The 21313-nt window shown below is 36.6% G+C and overlaps 1 protein-coding gene across 8 annotated transcripts in view; it reads left to right on the plus strand.

Moving 5' to 3' along the window:
• The window catches only part of arhgap36 (Rho GTPase activating protein 36), a 49937-nt gene that overhangs the window by 24080 nt on the left and 4544 nt on the right, over window positions 1–21313 (plus strand). For all 8 annotated transcript variants that reach the window (XM_079867458.1, XM_079867456.1, XM_079867457.1 and 5 more), the window contains exons 3-9: window positions 7435–7503; window positions 11105–11385; window positions 16029–16227; window positions 18370–18425; window positions 18807–18957; window positions 19540–19688; window positions 20895–21071. In XM_079867458.1, coding sequence (XP_079723584.1) covers window positions 7435–7503; window positions 11105–11385; window positions 16029–16227; window positions 18370–18425; window positions 18807–18957; window positions 19540–19688; window positions 20895–21071 — 1082 coding nt within the window. The remainder of the gene's footprint in view (window positions 1–7434; window positions 7504–11104; window positions 11386–16028; window positions 16228–18369; window positions 18426–18806; window positions 18958–19539; window positions 19689–20894; window positions 21072–21313) is intronic.

A 21313-nucleotide genomic window follows, 5' to 3' on the forward strand; every position in this document is an offset into this window, starting at 1 on the left:
ATTCGTACATCCATAGGAATACATTGAAAATGCTCGCTCTACTCCGCACCATTATCAATGTCTGTGCGGACGTCTGTATTTTACTAGTATATAGTATACTATAGTTAGCGATTTAAAAGCCCTCAGCGGTGTCACACGTCGATTAACCGGTGGGAAAATTTTATCACAGTCACATCCCTAATATATTTATATATAAATACAATAGGCCTACCTGAAAGAGAAGTTTACTTGCCCGACCAGAGTATAGCCTGATTAGAATGTCAATAACAAAAAAATAACTTGGGAGTCACTAAAACGAGACATTATTCTAATTTCATTACATTCATTTTAAGTTGCAATCAGCAGTTAAAAATGAATGTATTACTGATCAATGGTAACAAGGTTGCACTGCTGAGGCTCATGCTGCTTCTCCAGGAGAATTGTAAACAAATGAGCGCAGCACACAAAAAAGCAAACCAGTTAACAACATACTGACTATAAAAATTACAAATATGGAGTTTTTATATATTTTATAACATATGATAGAGTTAAGCAACCTCACTTGACGAGTAGGCAACTATTTCCTGAATACAATCACGATTGAAACTGTGACATTGATTTCATACAACAGGTTAATAAACAGTTACAATTAAGTCACTTACATTTTAGATGCAATATTGACTGTTTTTGTTCTGTTTCAGCAGCAAAAATAGTTAAACAAAGATCACAGCAGAACCATTGCGCATCTCACAGCAACTTGTTTTCTCATTACTGAATGATTCAGCATTTTGAAACGAATCGGTTGACTTAAAGATTCAATGGTCAATCCATAAACATCTGTCTCAATCATGAATGACTCAGTCATTGGAACGAATCGTTTGAACGAATGAATCAATGACTCGCTCATTAAGATGGTCGCCTGGCGACACCTAATGGCGGTTTAGTGTTATGTTTAAAAGTATCATTTTTTTCAACGTGCACCATTATCAATGTCCGTGCGGACGTCCGTTTTTTACTTTCACTTTTATATTAGCGATTTAAAAGCACCCGCTCGTGTCACACGTCGATTAACCGATGGGAAAATATCCTCACAGTCATATACCTAATAAATTTATATTTAAATACAATAGGCCTACCTAGTAAAACGTTTTATATACTATTTTGATATCCTTTTGGACACAAGAGGGCAGTTACAGCCCTATGTTTGCTTTTTTGTTGAACCAAATAGCACTAAATAGCCTGTTTTTAACTTTTTCATACTTCTTGAATTGCAAAAACAGAATAAAATAGGTTTAGTTCTAATATTTGTATAATTTTATATTAAAATAAATGGTGTATAATTACATTTTTAGAAGTTATGAGATGTTTCCTGCTTCCTTTTTGACATTAATTTAATCTCTCGCCATAGCAAAACCGTTTGAGATATTCAATATCCGTTTACAATTTAGCATCATTAATATATTTTTATCATGTTGAAAAAGTTTGGTGGGAACAAAATAAACCTTTTAGGAGGAGTAACTAAAAACTCAGAGGCTGATTTAACAAAAAATCCATATTCAGACCAAAATATCTGACACCCTGTTGGTCGTAGCTAATAACTGTCAATTAGAAAGTTGTCCGGCTCGATGAGACCAATATACGTACTGATTTTTGTAATTGTGGGTAAAACTAACCCCCCCACTTTTGTCAAAAACATTTTGAAAGTGACACACTTCCTGCTGCCAGTTGGTGGCGCTATAACTTTGACTCACAATAGTCACATCCATCTGATCGGCCTCTTACCACGAACACACTGCTGAAGTTTCATCAAGATCAGTTAATGTGTGCAGAAGTTATAACACTTCGTGTTTCTCTTTTCTCGCCATAAATTCGTGTCCTCGCCACGGCCAAACCGTTTGAGATATCAAAAATCCGTCCGCAATTTAGCATCCTCAATGTCTTGACTTCATGCACACCGAGTTTGGTGGCGATTTAATTAATTCTCTAGGAGAAGTGTTTCAAATTCCACAGCAAGCGTTCTCCAAACAACCCATAATTGCTGACTTCCTGTTGGGCTGGCATAAAATTTAGAGCACGAAAGTTGTTCGGCCCGATGAGATCTATATGTGTACCGAGTTTCATATCATTACATGCAAGTGTGTTTGATTTATGGACAAGTGTTCGGATCCCGTTCCAGGGGGCGCTGTTGAGCCCCCCTGCCACGCCCGGGTACCAGCTTCAGCCCGGCCCTGATGGCCGCGGGTTCTGACCTGTGTGCAAAGTTTCAAGAGTTTTCGAGCACGTTAAAGGCCCCAAAAGACCCTGAAACCTTGAAAAACAGGAATTTTAAACAAATCTCACTCAAAAGACAAATCCCCCCACCCCTCACACACACAGAGACGCAGAGGCAGAGAGAGAGAGGGAGAGAATTCTCCAAAAAATCACATTCAAACCAAAATATCTCACTTCCTGTTGGTCACAGCTTATGACTATAAATTAGAAAGTTGTCCGGCTTGATGAGAACAATATACATAACGATTTTTGTGACTCTACTTAAAACTAAGCTCCCATTTTTGACTAAAGGTGGCGCTACTGAGCCCCTCACCACGCCCGTTTCTGAAACTTTGCACATGTCTACTGGATAATAAATGTGATGTGTCTGTCGAATTTCATCCAATTTCAAGTATGTTAAGAGACTCAAAAGCATCTGAAAAGAATATTAAAGTTTGATGCGTTGCCACGGCAACAGTATTTAAGATATCAATAAACCTTTCACAGGTCTACATCTGCCGTGTGTCTACATTATACACATAAAGTTTGAAGCAAATCGGGTAAAAATAAGAGGGTGATTTCAAAGCATTTTGAAAGTGACACACTTCCTGCTGCCAGTTGGTGGCGCTATAACTTTGACTCACAATAGTCACATCCATGTGATCGGCCTCTTACAACGAACACACTGCTGAAGTTTAATCAAGATCAGTTAATGTATGCAGAAGTTATAACACACTTCCTGTTTCCATTATTCGCCATAAATTCGTGTCCTCGCCACGGCCAAACCGTTCGAGATATCAAAAATCCGTCCGCAATTTAGCATCCTCAATGTCTTGACTTCATGCTGACTGAGTTTGGAGGCGAATGAATGAGTTCCCTAGGAGGAGTACATTAAATTCCACAGCATGCGTTTTCAAACAACCCATAATAGCCGACTTCCTGTTGGGCTGGCGTAAAAAGTAAAAGTACGAAAGTTGTTTGGCCCGATGAGATCTATATGTGTATTGAGTTTCATATTATTACATGCAAGCGTGTCTGATTTATGGACCAAGTTTCCGGACCCCGTTCAAGGGGGCGCTGTTGAGCCCCCCTGCCACGCCCGGGTACCAGCTTCAGCCCGGCCCTGATGGCCGCAGGTTCTGACCTGTGTGCAAAATTTCAAGAGTTTTCGAGCATGTTAAAGGCCCCAAAAGTGCCCGAAAGGTTGACAGAAAAATAAGAATAATAATAATAATAATAAATAATCCTACCGGAAACAATAGGGCCTTCGCCCTTTCAGGGCTTGGGCCCTAATAAACAGAGCAATTCCAAGAGGGTCCTCACACCATCGGTGCTCGGGCCCTAAATATAGCTGCGAGCAGCGATTACGGGCCCAAGCCGGTGGCACCGCAACCCTTGTGCCTTTAGTTACCTAAAGGCACCGGGGTGGCGGTGCCACCGGCTTTGGCCCTTCATCGCTGCTCGCAGCTATATTTATATATATATATATATATATATATATATATATATATATATATATATATATATATAAATATATATATATATATATATATATATATAAAAGACAGAAACCTTATTACCTTATTCTGATTTTATGATACACTCAAAATATTCCACAACAAATCTTTTAAATTTAATGTAAAAATTAAAGCTGCAAGCAGCGATGAAAGGGCCCTCGCACCCGTGCCATCAACACTCGGTGGCTTTAGGAAGGCAGAGCATGGTTGGGAAATGTACATTTAAGGAGGTATATATAGTAAGAGTATGTCAAAGTCAGTTACAAAATGTTTTGTATAATGGTGATAATAGCATGCTTCATGACTCAGCTAAGTGTTGCTAGCATGTTCAGTCTGTTTCTAGCATGCTTAGTACACAATAATTATGTGGTTAGTACTGCATTACTGTGTTAACCATGTCAGTTTCTGTTGCCAGTAGGTGGCGTTATGACTATAACTGAATATGAGCATGGATGTGTGTTCAGGACAGAACTCTTATCAAACATGTGAAGTTTGGTGCAAATTGGACATTGCCTTCTTGAGTAACAACAAAGTCATGTTTCATTGAATTAGCATTCTTTAGAACTTAGCTAAGCATTGTTAGCATGTTTTAACATGTTGCTAGAACGGCATCAACGTGTTAAACATGTCACTTCCTGTTGCCAGTTGGTGGCGCTATTACTATAACTGAACATTCTCATGTAGATGTGTTCAGGCCATGACTCTTATCAAAAGTGTGAAGTTTGGGGCAGATTGGACATTCCATGCCTGAGTTACAGCAAATTCCTATTTAATTGCAATAATAGCATGCTTTAGCACTTGGCTAAGAGTTTGCTAGCATGTTTTAGCATGTTTCTAGTATGTTGTTAGCATGTTTAACACTTGCTGGCACTTTTTTATATGTTATTAGGAGTCCACAACAGTGTTAAACATGTCACTTCCTGTTGCCAGCAGGTGGCGCTATGACTGTAACTGAATATAAGCATGGTCATGTGTTCAGGACAGAACGCTTATCAAAAGTGTGAAGTTTGGGGCAGATTGGACATTCCATGCCTGAGTTACAGCAAATTCATATTTAATTGCAGTAATATCATTCTTTAGCACTTAGCTAAGTGTTTGCTATTATGTTTTAGCATGTCTCTAGTATGTTGGTAGGATGTTTAGCACCTACTGGCATTTTTTTATATGTTATTAGGAGTCAAGAACAGTGTTAAACGTCACTTCCTGTTGCCAGCAGGTGGCGCTATGACTATAACTAAATATGAGCATGGACATGTGTTCAAGAGATAACTCTTATCAAACGTGTGACGTTTGGGGTAGATTGTACATTGCCTTCTTGAGTAACAACAAAGTCCTGTTTCATTGAATTAGCATGCTTTAGCACTTAGCTAAGTATTGCTAGCATGTTTTAATATGTTTCTAGCATGTTTAGAACTCAATGGCATTTTTAACGTGTTGCTAGAACGGCATCAACGTGTTAAACATGTCACTTCCTGTTGCCAGTAGGTGGCGCTATTACTATAACTGAATTTGAGCATAGGCATGCGTTCAGGCCATGATTCTTATCAAACATGTGAAGTTTGGGGCAGATTGGACGTTCCATGCCTGAGTTACAGCAAATTCCTATTTAATTGCAGTAATAGCATGCTTTATCACTTAGCTAAGTGTTTGCTAGCATGTTTCTAGTATGTTGCTAACCTGTTTAGCACTTGCTGGCTCTTTTATATATGTTATTAGGAGACCACAACAGTGTTAAACATGTCACTTCCTGTTGACAGCAGGTGGCGCTATTACTATAACTGAATATTCTCATGTAGATGTGTTCAGGCCATGACTCTTATCAAACGTGTGAAGTTTGGGGCAGATTGGACATTCCATGCCTGTGTTACAGCAAATTCCTATTTAATTGCAGCAATAGCATGCTTTAGCGCTTAGCTAAGTGTTTGCTAGCATGTTTTAGCATGTTTCTAGTATGTTGTTAGCATGTTTAGCACTTGCTGGCACTTTTTTTATATGTTTTTATATGTCCACAACAGTGTTTAACATGTCACTTCCTGTTGCCAGCAGGTGGCACTATGACTGTAACTGAATATGAGCATGGTCATGTGTTCAGGACAGAACGTTTATTAAAAGTGTGAAGTTTGGCGCATATTGGACATTGCCTTCTTGAGTAACAACAACATCCTGTTTCATTGAATTAGCATGCTTTAGCACTTAGCTAAGTATTGCTAGCATGTTTTAACATGTTTCTAGCATGTTTAGACCTCAATGGCATTTTTAACATGTTGCTAGAATGGCATCAACGTGTTAAACATGACACTTCCTGTTGCCAGTAGGTGGCGCTATTACTATAACTGAATATTCTCATGTAGATGTGTTCAGGACAGAACGCTTATCAAAAGTGTGAAGTTTGGGGCAGATTGGACATTCCATGCCTGAGTTACAGCAAATTCCTATTTAATTGCAATAATAGCATGCTTTAGCACTTAGCTAAGAGTTTGCTAGCATGTTTTAGCATGCTTCTAGTATGTTGTTAGCATGTTTCGCACTTGCTGGCACTTTTTTATATGTTATTAGGAGTCCATAACAGTGTTAAACATGTCACTTCCTGTTGCCAGCAGGTGGCGCTATGACTATAACTGAATATGAGCATGGCCATGTGTTCAGGACAGAACTCTTATCAAACGTGTGAAGTTTGGGGGAGATTGGACATTCCATGCCTGAGTTACAGCAACTTCCTGTTTCATGGCGAAACATCGAAATTTGTAAGGCCGCCGAGGACCCGCCCTTCGACGAAAACTCAAGATCTTCGCAATTTAACGTCGCAAAGGCCTTAAGATTACACTCACCAAATTTGAAGATGATCAGATTAAAACTGTAGGAGGAGTTCGTTAAAGTACGAGGCCTGAAAATGGCAAAAACTGCACAAAAATCTGAGAGGAAGTTCAAAATGGCTGACTTCCTGTTGTGTTTAGGGCTATGCTCCAAGAGACTTTTTTGTAGGTATTAGGTCATTACACGTATGTACCGAATTTCGTGCACGCACGTGGAACGTTGCAGGAGGCGCACTCCGTTGAACTTTTATAGGTGGCGCTATCGAGCCATTTTGCCCCGTCCAATTCTGAAACCTATATCAGATGTAAATTTTCGCCAGTTCTGACGCGTGTGCAAAGTTTCGTGAGTTTTCGCGCATGTTTAGGCCCTCAAAAATGCAATTCAATGCGGAGAAGAATAATAATAATAATAATAAACAGAGCAATTCCAAGAGGGTCCTCACACCATCGGTGCTCGGGCCCTAATAATATATTTTACTGTGGTGAGCATAAGAGACTTCTTTCAAAAACATAAAAAAATCTTATCGACCCCAAACTTTTGCAAAGTAGTGTATCATTTAATTTTGTAACATAACATATTTTGTGTTATGATATATGTATATATTTTTTTTCTCTATCACTGTAAAAAAAGATTGCTGTGATTATTTATCACAACTTAAAATTTAACATTAGAATAAGAAATAATGTGTTGTTTCAACTTAAAAAAGTAGGTGTTCATGCTTGACTTATTAAGTTAGTTAACGTTAATTTAGTTGCGTTAAGTTGGATATTTAAGTTATCTCAACAAATTATAAGTTGTTTTTAACTAATTGCAAGAAATATTTTTACAGGTCTATACACAAAACTAACCATAATCTTGTTTTTTTTCTCTCCAGAGATTCGTAAGAGAAGGAAATCACTACGGAGAAAGTTTGACTCCTTCTCAAAAGAAAAGAAAGAGCGAGGTAAGAGATGATCATATTACATTTTTCACAGATCTTTAAATCTGTGGCGAATCACATTGTCTTTAAGTGTTTGCCAGGAAGCATTCCTGAGCACAGATGGTCTTGTATCTCTGATAAACAACCAATATATACTTTGTCATGTCTTCAAGTGATCTCTTTTATTTTAAACCATGATAAAATGATAGTGAAACTGTCAAATTTCATCCAAATGTCAACTTATATTTGTAACTTTTTGTCTTTGTGATGTCCTTGTTAAATCATTACAACTGTAATAATAGTAATAAAAAAACACTACAAAGTCCTTTTTTAGTGAACATGGCAGAATAGAGACTTAACAGTTACTTAAAAATGGCGGCTCCCTCTGTGAATCCTCAGAGTCTGGTTGCCAAGACAATTTGGTGGGTCACAGTTCTTGCAAATCTCCCATAGGCCTTTAAGACACACAGCTTTAAGACTTTAAGACACGGGATACTTTACATTAATGTAGCTTTACTCTCAACAATCTGCATCCCTGCAATGTATGTTCATTCCTTTCTATTTAGGTGTTCATCTTAGTTTTTGTCTTTGTAGGGATCATTTTAGAGGCTCGAATATACTGACTCGCATGCTTGAAACCATCTAAACGATTCTGAAACTGTTAACAATTCCGTCAAACTGTATAATGTGTGTAAACAGTAAAACCAGTTTACGTGAGGATACTCATCAAAGACTGGAGAGCTGCTTTTTGCAGACTTTTGAATTGTATAGATTTCAAAGAATCATTTGAAAGTTTAGGGTTGGTAAGATTTATTATTGTTTTTGAAAGAAATTTCTTTTGCTCACCAAGGCTTATTTAATCTAAAATACAGTAAAAACAGTTATTTAGGAAAATTACAACTTAAAATAACTGTTATCTGTTTTAATATATTTTAAAGTCTCATTTATTCTTGTGATGCAATGCTGAATTTTGAGTCTTCAGTGTCACATGATCCTTCAGAAATCGTAAAATATTCTGATTTGCTGCTCAAGAAATATTTCCTATTATTCTCAATGTTGAAAACAGTTGTGCTGCTTAATATTGTTGTGTGAAACCATGACACATTTTTGTCAGGATTCTTTGATGAATAGAAAGTCCGAATTTATTTAAAATAGTAATCTTTTGTAACTGTCTTAAATGTCACCTTTGATCAATTTAATGCATCCTTGCTGAATACAAGTATGAATTTCTTTAAAAAAAAATCTTACTAAACCCAGTGTATGTTTGAAACACTATAATACTGTGTTGTAGCCTACATAATAATTGTAAATAATAATAGTAATGCTTTATTTCAATGGTCCACTTCCGACAGTCTAACTAAAAGTAACCTTGCAACTACATGTCAACTTATTCTACTTACCCTTACACTTAACCCTAACAGTCTCCTAATAGTGTAATGAGAGTTAGTTGACATGTAGTTGCAAAGTTACTTAATAGTTATGGTATTTAACTTTGCTTGAAGAGCTCAAACTGATCTCAGAGCTGCTCTGAGCGCTGCCGGAGCTAAAGCAGCACTGATTTCTCAGTCAGACGGATTTGTTTGACCGTGTTCCTGGCATTCTGCCAAACGCCTGCCACCTGCAACCACAGTCTGGCTCTTGTTCTCAACATGTGCGTCAGCTCCAGGTTCAGGCATACTGTGTCGAGAGGGGAGGGCTGAATGAAGGACTAGGCTGAAAGGGTAGAGGGAGGAACATCTTTAAAGAAGACTCAATCCCCATATCCATCCAGCTTATCAGAGGACTAGCGGCCAGTGGACCAGACTAACCTGACCCGCCACCAGATCTTTAAGCCTTGGGGGTAGAGATAGAAGAAAAGGGATTGTGAAGAGGGGAGGGGAGAAGAGAAGACAAGACAAGGCTGCTCTGCTTTTGTGTTACTTTGCCAGCCAAAACAGATCAGCTGTAAGCTCAGTGTAGTCCTTTTAGAGTGTTAAATATGCTATTTAAAAGTGCTTTAAGTATACACGTTGTACCTCCACCTCGATATAAATAGCTTGAATGGGTTAAGTTCAATTACAGTTAAGCTGCTTTAGAAGAATATGTTAAATAAAGCTTTTTTTTTTTTATATATAATGCATGTGAGATCCCGCAGAAGTGGATTTGATTTTTAAAGTGCTAATACATCTCATGTTTTAATTAGTCTAGCAATCAGTCAATCAAGTAGAATGTTTGAATGTCTGTCTAAAAGGACCTACAGATGCGCAAAAAATGGACAAACCAGTAACAGTTGTTTTTAACAATGCAATATTAAAGACAAGGTAATATTGCACATTTCTTTCTTCAAAAGGGAAGAGTGCATTTAGATACCGATCATACTGAAGCTGTAGATATCTGAAACATTATAGCATTTATAATTACTTTCAAGTCATGTAAAAATCAAAATGTGATTTGTGGCAGAAGGATCTTAAATGCAACTTTATTTTACATATGAAAATACGTTAATACTTAAAGGGATACTCCACTTTAAAATGAAAATTCTGTCATCATTTACTCACCCTCATGTTGTTTCAAACCTGTATGAATTTCTTTCTTCTGCTGAACAGAAAGGAAGATATTTTTAAGAATGTCAGTAACCAGACAGTTTTTGGTACCATTGACTTCCATAGTATTTTTTGTCTTCCATAGTATTCTATTACATAGTATTTTTTTCCTACTATGGAAGTCAATGGGACCCAGAAACTGTCTGGTTACTGACATTCTTCTAAATATCTTCCTTTCTGTTCAGCAGAAGAAAGAAATTCATACAGGTTTGAAACAACATGAGGGCGAGTATATGATGACAGAATTTTCATTTTAAAGTGGAGTATCGCTTTATTTAACATATTAAATGTGCAGTTTTCTTTTAAATAGGCCAAAAATAAGCCACAGGGGACAATCAAATATTAACATATTTTTGCATTATTAAGGCAAGAGACTGCAAGTGAATGTAAAACTTTTAACTGATTGATATTGGTATACTTTCCCTGCTACTCACAGTAGCGTACATTAACAACTGTTAGGTGAAATATTGTTTAAATATGCAAATAATGCATTTTCTTATGAAATATGCACTAATTTTCTTACATTTCCAGAACAGAAATCTGAACATTGGATAAAGCCAGGAAATAAAAATTACAGAAATAAAACTGGAATGTTTGGTGTAAGTGCGAGATTTCTGACTCGGTGCAGAAGAAAAAAACTCATTTTGAGAAAACTGTGTTTAAAGATATGTTTTGTAATTGAAATCTACAGACACAAATAGATAGTGTAATACAATCAAACACTTAAATGCATATATATATAAAAAGATAAGTTATGGAAGCAAAATAGCCCCAAAATCTCAAAATTGACCAGTGCATAAAAAAGCAATGGCTCTGCCTGTAGTGTCTAGTGTCAAATTGCAACACATTTCCTGGTGAATGGTAAAGTGTGTAAGTAAATACAAAATAGTGCTGTTGAAGCACTGTAAATTGTGTTTCTTACATCTAAGAGAGTTAATTGATTTGGAAATAATGGAAACTTTAAAGTGTGCACTTAAATAAGGATGAATTAAAAGGTCCATAGGCCTACTGTTAAAATCATTTGTTTGTTGTCTCTCCCACAGAGTCTGCGGCCAAAGCATTCGGTATCCCTCTCGCCCAGGTAATTGCAAACGATCGGGCACACAAGCAGCGGCAGGATGCTCTGAAAGAGAGCCGACGGGACTGTCTGGACCTGGAGGCCAGTGTTCTTCACTTCCGGGCCGAGAAATCGCAGCAAAATGGAAACAGGCCACTGGGCAATACAGCCTTTTCACCTGGTGCTGCCTCAACACCAGCATTGGAGGTCCACAGCAAACCTCCCACATCAGCGTTCATGGACAACACCTCACGCTCACACAGACGGGTAAGGGAAACAATGCGTGCATATTTCTTTAGAACTACTGTATACCAAACATCCTCACGAGAAAGCTCATCAAAAGTCATGTTTCCTAAAAGCTGTGGTATGTACATTTAAAGCTACACCACTGTATGTACGTTTGACCCTTTAGCAGTTGAAGCATAAAACTACAAGTTACTTGCAGAGGAACATTGTTTTGGTCATTATGTGAGTTGTGCTTCAGCTCCGCTATTCCGCGTTGATGAATCTGATGGACTGCTATTCATATCAGACAAGGGTGGAAAGGAACTTGGCAAGGCAAATATGGGAAAATAGTAACTGGTATTGTTACCAAAAGACATTGTTTTGTGAAACTAGTCAATGCACAGCAAATGTGAGGCTATGGATGTTGATTCATGTTTTCTTACATGTACTGTCCATTCTCCTTTTTGCTTACTGACTCTTTTCGATTCAGGGTTCAAGTTGTTGTGGCTTCAAGCGACTTCAACTGCATAGTAGTTGCCTTGCCTGACTTTCTTTCTTTGACGTAAACAGGAATGGACGAATGATGAAAGTTTGCAGTTTGCCTGTCCCTGATATAAATAATTATTATATACTGTAAAAATTCTTTTTCGAAGTTTTATTGATTAAGAAAGATTATTGGAGTGTGTTTTAGAAGAAAATAGCCTACTATTTCAGTTTTTCTACTTTGTTGTTTAATTAATTGTGATACTTGCCATTTCTTTATAATTTCTGTGTAGGGTTAGAAGATGGTTTTATGATGTACTCTTTTGATCACTCATTATTTAAATTGTTTTCATTTTGATAAACAAATAAATGTAGATTTAAGATGATTTGGGTCTTTTGATCTAGTAATCAGGAGCTGCTTATTAAAGGAGAACTCGGCAACTCTAGCGAACTCTAGTCACTTCTTCGCTGATTTTTCCTTTTGTTGTCGCATGTTTTCCCCACGAGCTCCCCCTACAGCTGTGGGGGGGGCGTATATTTCACAACACGGTCGTAAAAAACTCACTTGCGGCGGCCTCCTCCCCCTCTCTACCGCTGCTCATGTGCGTTTGTTATGATCGGAGCAAGCCAACTGTATCGTGTGGAGCTATGTCTACGGAGGTGGGTAATCTGGTAATACATCATACATGCGTGTATGGCAAGCCGTTTTAACATTTAGCAGCTAGACTGGATATGTGTTGCAGATATCTGTAATTCAGTTTTGCCTAGTCAAAAAGAACATTTCAGATATCCGCAACTACATTCTTCCTATCCATAATTGTCATTTCAGATATCCACAAAGACATTCTTCCTAGGACAAATTACATCACTTTTGCCATTCATTTATATGGGGTTTATCATTACAGATATCTACAATTCAGTTGCAGATATCCACCATGTGAATTACGGATATCTGCAACTGAATTGTAGATATCTGTAATTCTAGTTTGAGATATCTTCAATTTGATTCTGACTAGTCATAACTCCAGTTCAAGATATCTTTAATTCACATCAATTCAAGATATCTACATGTTCCTTTTCAGATATCTTAAATTAAGTTTTGACTAGGCGAAATGACGTTGTAGATATCTGTAACTGGAGTTATGACTAGTCGAAATGGCGTTGTAGATATCTCAAACTGGAGTTAGGGATAGTCATAATTTAATTGTAGATATCTATTATCAAGTTATAGATATCTTGAAATTAATTTTGATTAGAGAAATCTGAAATTTGAGATATCTGTAACTTTAATTCTGCCTAGTCAAAATGTAATTACAGATATCTTGAATTAGAGTTTTGACTAGGCCAAATGACGTTGCAGATATCTGTATGCAAATTAGGCCCGCATCACACTTTAGGCGGGAGCAGAGCGTGTTGTTCAAATCATCAAATCACATAGCACCTGTTAACTTAACTTGTAATTAGCACTGATTAGCACCATGTCAGAGCAACCAGAGGGCGAAGGAGTTTTTAATCGTCTTTTTAATGCTGTTAGATACTGTTTCAAACTGATAAATAAAAAATAAAAAAAGAACTAATCTAAACTAAGAACTTTTTTTCTCATCTAAGGAAGTTAATGTTATTGTACTTCCATGGCAAGAATAGCATGCATGTCAGCATCTTTATTAAAGTGAATTAGTGTGAATCTCTTTCACGCATAAATCTTACGTCAACAATAACCTACGACGTAATTTTAAGCATGATTATAAACATAGCATTGCAACATTTTATATTTTTTTTGTATATAAAATATTGTATATAATTTTTTTTTATTTGTATATAAAAAACTTTTTCTGGTGTTTTTTTCGATTACAGCCAACACCATGACTGCTTCTTTCTTCTTCCATTCATAGAAATAAGGAAATAAATTACTTATTTATGGATATCTAAAATAGAGCAATGTCATGCACAATAATTTGCACTAGTCATAGTGACGTTTGAGATATCTTTAACTTTCATTCTGCCTAGTCAAAACTGAATTACAGATATCGGCAATTGTCATTTAAGATATGTGACGAGTTGAATGTCGTTTTCAATGACGTCATTGCAGATATCTGTAATTCAGTTTTGCCTAGTCAAAACTGAATTACAGATATCTCTATCTGTCGTTTCGACTAGTCACAATTATGTTACAGCTATCTTGAATGACAATTCCAACTATCCAAAATGTAATTACGACTAGCCAGAAAGACATTGTTGATATCTATAATGTTAATTCCGGATAGTCAAACTTAGCTTTTAAATGTTAAAAGGGCTTGCCATATGCGTGTGTGTTTATGTCGAATTGCCGTAAAGCAATTTGTGTTTCGCGCTCGTTCTCGTTCTCGTTCTCGTTCTCGCTTCTCACGAGACTTCCCATTTCTATCTTGCCGGGACGGTAGTCCCCAAGTTGAAAGGTTGGTTTTCTGCCTGGGAACGCTGGGGGGAGCGGGGAAAGTCACCAATATCACCAGAACTGGTTGTTTAACCATCCAAATGAATTCTAGACAGTTTTATTAAGTTAAAAAAGTTCCCAAGTTCTCCTTTAAAACACAATACACAGGTCATGTTGAACTTTTAACTCAAAAAACATCTGGAACTCAAATGAATGCATAACGTTAGGCCTGACAGCTATACATGACAACATAACACAGTTAAGTCTGCGTTGTTGTTGCTGTGAGAGATTGTTGCTGACATCTCATACGTGAGCAAATAAGAGGAAAATACACTAATATAAATCAGGGCCAATAGAAACTGCTTGATATCACTAACCTGGCATTCAAAGAATTCCCCGCGGTCAAGTGCCGATATGGTACATCTCACAGATAAAATTCTGGCTGAGGCTTGTAATCCAGTCTGAACAACTTGTTCATAAAAAAGCAAAGAAAAGATAATTCACTGTTCTCATTTACTCTGTCAATAATAAAAGTTATTCAGAAATACAAAAAAGACAGGAATGCTTCATTAAATCATTTTTGAGGAATCAGATTTTCCTTGGTCTTTTGAGATACTGTAAAACAGACTGATATGTTCTATATCTAAAAAGTTATATAAAGTTAATTCTCAGGAATTGTCATCAAATACTTTTTTATATTTTATTTGATCATTTCAGTCTGATCTTGAGTTTATTCTGCACATTTCACTGAGTGATCATAAAGGCTTTAAAAAAGACTGAAGAATGGGACAGTTAAAACAATATTTGATGAAACCTAACATTATTAAAAAAAACACTAGAAGACTTTTTTTTTAAATAATTGATGAGCTTTAAAACACTGACGCCGTCATTAAACCGAATTTAATCAACAATGAACTAAATTAAAGTAAAGACACTATTGTCTTCTCTAGAGCTGAAATTGATGTTTCATAATTGATGAACTTTTACCCTGTTATTTTCCTGTTTATTACTGTGTAGCTGCTTTTCAACAATCTGTATTGTATAAAGCGCTATATAAATAAATGTGACAGACTTGACATAAAAAAAATATGTTATTGCCACTTTAATAAATAAAACAGTGTTAATTAGTTCAAGGTACAAGAACACAGACATCAAGTAAAGTGTAGATTATGAATATTAATATGAGGAATACCATAAACATTATGGCATTCCTCATATTAATAATGGCTAAGATGTTTGTTATTACTGAGTCAGGCAGCAGTCAGCGTGATTCAGGTTATTGTTTGATGCCGTATGCGAGATTTCCATACCTCTCTCTCTCTATGACTGGAGACAACATCTCTATGGGTGGCTACATATCAGCAGGAGGGAATGAGATCTATGGCTGTGTCTTTGCCAAATCAAACTATCCATTCTGTCCACCCAAACATGGAGAGAGAAAGGAAAAAGAACAGATAACTGACATTCAGTCATCATTGTGTTGACATTTGAAAAGCTTTTATAAAATCTGTGTACATTTCTTTCGTATACATAGCATAAATAGATTTATTGTGTTCATTTTTCTCTCTCTAACTGTCTTTGAGCTCCACTGATCTGTGTGAAAGTGTTTCAGGTGTTTACCTTTTTTAATAATCCATTGTAAATGGAACAGGCTTTCGCTCAAATTTATGTTGTCATTCCGACCTTCATCCTTTACACCTTACGTACGCCATATACCTTAATCGTCATTCCTGTGACTATTGACTACTGACCTTAATGACTAACTATCTTTTATTTCTCTCTGTATCAGGGAGGGATGTCTGTAGACTGCATCTCTGATCTGGTGGAGAGTCAGTCCAGACTACTGGAAGCTCTGCAGCTTTCTCACCCTAATGAGCTGGAGATGAAAAAGGCTGCTGGTCGAACACAGGCCAAACTCAGTCTCAACCCCATTTACAGACAAGTTCCCCGAGTGGTAGAGCGCTGCTGTAACCACATTCAGAATTACGGTGAGCTGCAAACACCATTACAGCACAACATGTCCAGTCGTTAAGTTTAAATTGGCACAGGAAGTTGGATTGAAAATTTAATTAGATTGGCAGGCAAAGAAATTTACTGAATTGCAGTTGAAACTAGTTTGAAACAGTAGGGAAATTTCATTAGGCTAAGACAACTTACATCATTCATTTGATTGTGTCTATTCTTGCGTATAGTACCTTTTCGCAATCTTTAACTGATTAAACATTTCTATATATGAAGTTAAATTAACATATGAATGTTAAAATGAACCCATCCATCAAAACAATTTCAATTTTAACATACAGCACTACAAATTATACACCACTTTGTTTTTAGACAACTTTATATTCTTTTTTTTAGCTCCATCCCAACAGGGAACATTCTCGGATCTTTCTAGTGGAAAAAAATGAGATGGGAGGGAAAAATGTGTTTCAAGACTTTTGCGTTCGCTCGCATTCCCCCAAGAAACTTTGCGTTCGCTCGCAAAGACCTCAAAAGTATTGCGAGGAAATGCAAAGTTTCTCAGGGTAGGGAATACAAAAGATATGCGAGAGAACGGTAAAGCATTGACAATTTTTCCGCCCATCTTATATTTTTTTTCCATCATCATGTCCCTTTAGGAACTGCGTAAAGTTATGGCAAGGTTCTTTTACAGTTATGTACAAATGTTCTTCCAGTAACATTAATAGAATGTTCGTTCAATGTTATTTGGTCTTTAATGATGTTCTTAAAATATCAACATGTATTAAATCGTTCAGGGAACATTTTTTTCTGAAACATTTTAGTTGGACATTCGTATATATATATATATATATATATATTTATTACATGGCTTGGCTGAATTCCAATGTAGAATGCGGTCTGTTATTTCTTTATAACAGACCGCTGCGGAGTATAACAGACCGTTGCCATGAAAAACAGCGCGTTGCTATGGACGCGGAACGGACTATTTTCTTTGGCGGAAGCAATACAATCGTTTTTAAATCAATAAACTCCTTTTTAAATAAAGAATTTGTGTCAAATTATTTGTTTATTTTGTAGGTAGCCATGTAATAAGCGGGATAATGTATAGTGAGCCGGTTGTTATAGTGAATAACAACCCCGACAGGCTGAACGGGATCCCGACGCGAAGCGGAAGGATCTTGAATCAGCCTGAAGGGGTTGTTATTCACTATAACAACCGGCTCACTATACATTATCCCTTACATATATATATATATATATATATATATTATTTTTTTTTTTTTTTTTTTTTTTTTTTTACTAGTTTGTTCCGAGAAAATTCAAAAGTAATGTTTTCATAATGTTTGCAAAATTACAAAATAGAATGTTCCCATAACTTTTGTTAACAAAGATAAAATGCTTTTAATACATTTAAAAAAACTGGCGTTTTGAAAGTTCAGGGATCATTCAGATATAACTTAATGGGAACGTTAGCAAAAAGTTTTTAGAATATTTTTTTTTTAGCTGGGATTTTGAATAAGCAAATTAGTTTGTTTTGGAAAATAAATTGATATTCCACCTTTAAAGTTAATTAATTAAAAATAATACAATGCACAAATTAAATACAAAATTCAATAGGTGGCATTTCAAACATTGTATTTTTAACATGTTCCTGGAAATACCCTGTACGACGTTTTGTGTATGTTCATAAAAGCGTGTGTGTTTGTATACTTTAATTTCTTTGAATTTCATTCCATTTTAATTCTACTTAATTAAAATTATAATTATAATTTGGCCTTAATTCAAATTCAAGAATGATTTGATCTGATTTGAAGACCACTTTAAGAGGCATAAGTGAAATGCTTATGAACGATCTGGGAATAGTTAGAAACGCCATGTTAGAAATACTGAATGTAAACCCAAGTAATTTTTGAGAAATTTGTTCTTTCCCTGAAACATAAGTGAACTAATTTGAGTACATCCTCAGGCTCATAACACACCCTTGGTTTAGGTTACAAATAGAAGGTCACCCAGATGAGACACCACTCAAAAACCATAAAAAAGATATCAAATCAGGAAGATGAAAGATGACCCCAGCACTTGTTTACTCACACTCTCTCTCTCTCTCTCTCTCTCTCTCTCTCTCTCTCTCTCTCTCTCTCTCTCTCTCTCTCTCTCTCTCTCTCCAGGATTACAAACTTTAGGGATTTTCCGTGTAGGCAGCTCCAAAAAAAGAGTCCGTCAAGTAAGTTTGTTAGTTCCATCTGCTCTCTAGAGCCAGTTAACGTCACTGCACCATACACAACATTTGTCTCTCGCATGTGGCATGCGCCCCCTGTCTTTCATATCTAGAAACACACTGCTGTCAGTATGATATTAACACACTGATTTATCTTTTTTTGCACTGACAGTCTCCTTAACAGTGAATGTTTTAAATACTGATCATAGTACAGACATGTACTGTGTCTTGTTTTCATAGCTGACCTCAGACTGACTGTGATTTGTGTGTGTGTGTATATTATGCTGTGTTTATACAGGAACCGGATACATGGGATGCTTGAGTCTTGTGTGTGGTGGCAGTTTGTTTGATGGTGTTTTATCCGTCTGTTTCCTTGTGTGTTTTCAGCTGCGCGAGGACTTTGACATGGGGATAGATGTCGTGTTAGACGAGGAACACAGCGTTCATGACGTGGCTGCGTTACTGAAGGAGTTTCTGAGGGACATGCCTGACCCCCTGTTACCACGAGAACTCTACCGGGCCTTTCTGCACGCTAACCGTATGAGCAAAGACAGGCATTCACAAATTATTTAACATTTATTATTATACAGGAATTAGCATACACAGTTTAATGGTGTAATTCCATAAATGTGACCCTGGATCACAAAACCAGTCATAAGTCGCACGGGTATATTTGTGGCAATAGGGTATATTTTTCTTTTATGCCAAAAATCATTAGGATATTAAGTAAAGATCATGTTTCATGAAGATATTTTGTAAATTTCCTACCGTAAATATATAAAACATTTATTTTTGTGAGTGAATGCAGCATAATCGTGAACATAAATGGACAACTTTAAAGACCATTTTCTCAACGTTTTGATTTTTCTGCACCCTCAGATTCCAGATGTTCAAATAGTTGTATCTCGGCCAAATATGGTTCTATCCTAACAAACCATACATCAATGGAAAGATTATTTATTCAGCTTATTCGTGATGTATAAATCTCAATTTAAAAAAAATTGACCCATGTGACTGGTTTTGTGGTCCATGGTCACATATATCCATCACACTTCTCATTATTGTATTAGCTGTTATGACATATGCTCACCTTACAAGATGTTTTGTGTTTGTCTCACAGAGTTGAGAGGGGCAGATCAGTTGACATACCTGCAGCAGTTGTTGTACTTGTTGCCACCCTGTAATTGTGACACTCTGCTGAGGCTCCTGACGCTTCTTCATACAGTACAGGAGAACGCAAAAAGCTCCACTGGCCCCAACCAGCAGGAGGTATGGTATAGTTGTCCATTTATGGTACAGATGTTTTTACCAGGGAAAATTTATTGTGTATTTTTTTTTTTATTATGTAATAACAAGGGATGTTTCAGTTAAGTGTGGTATGAGTGTCATAGCTGGACATTGTTTTTAAATATTTAAACTAAATTTCGTTTTTCTGATAGTTATGTGCCTAAAGAACCATTGCAATTCATGGATTACATATATTATAAACATACTGTACATACATACATACAGTAGACAGACACACACACACACACACACACACACACACACACACACACACACACACACACACACACACACACACACACATGTTGGGTTTCCATGTTTTATAGGGACTTTCCATAAACATAGTTTTTTTTATACTATACAAACTGTATATTCTATCCCCTACCCCTAAACCTACTCATCACAAAAAGCATTTTTACATTTTCATAAAACATCACTTAGTATGATTTCTAAAAAAAAGTTCTCATGGGGACCAAAAATGTACCGCAGAATGTACCCAAAAATGGGGATATTATCATCTTTGTGGGGGTTATTATTTTTCTGCCATCCTTTTTGTTATTATTATTATTATTATTATTATTAAAATAACTCCTTAATTTCCATTACATACTTGATGCACGTTGGTTCTAATTGTGGTTCTCTTTTCTCTGTCATCTGCTTTTTTTGCATCAGCATGTTTGTATGTGTGGAATCTTTATTAAATACAAATATTTCCAGAAATACCTTGCAAAGTTGTTTAAACACACATTCCGCATGAGTTTATAGTATTGCATTAGGGTTTTGCCTATTTGTGACAGCAAAACCTTTAGCAGTGCATTGTGAACTACTGAAATTCATAAACTGGTCACACACTCAAAAAGTCTTGAAAGTCTGGTATATTCACCTTCTATCTTTGAGCTGGAGCTGGATATGAAGGGAATACACTGCTGCCCCTTATATACATCCACTGACATATAGCTGCAAAATAAATAAATAAAATATATAAATCCCATAAGCAGGATTGGAACCAAGCCCCTTGTGTAAACCAACAAACCACTGTCCTGTAACTGACAGTGCCAGATTTAATAATGCCAGTACTCAATAAATTATATGACACTCCCACCAGAAATGACTGTCGCTATTGGTCGAATCAAATTTTTAAAATCAAATCAAGGTTCTGACCTGTTTTTAAATTGGTGTTGTGATTAGATCTCAGGTAACAAGATGACGGCAGCAAACCTGGCGGTGATCTTTGGGCCCAATCTCCTGCAGAAAGAGAGAGGATCAGAGAGAGAGCTCAGCCCTCAAGCTCTGGGCATAGAGGACAGCACAGCCATCATCTCCGTCACCCTAATGCTCCTCCAGAACCACCAACACCTCTTCATGGTGAGAGACAGAGATGAGTGAAGGTGTGGAATGATGAGAGAGAACAGAGGGAATACTATTAGGTCACTCAAAACAAGAACATTTTGTTCCAAACTCACATGACTTACTTTCTTCTGTGGAACACAAAAGGATAATTGCAATGGAGACTGAAGCTTTAATATTTCAAAAGGCCACCAGAACTCCAGAATTTCTCCTATTGTGTTTCATGGAAGAAAGCCATAAGTGCAAATGATCAAATAATG

This window comes from Squalius cephalus, assembly GCF_949319135.1.
Source record: "Squalius cephalus genome assembly, chromosome: 3".
Taxonomy (NCBI): domain Eukaryota; kingdom Metazoa; phylum Chordata; class Actinopteri; order Cypriniformes; family Leuciscidae; genus Squalius; species Squalius cephalus.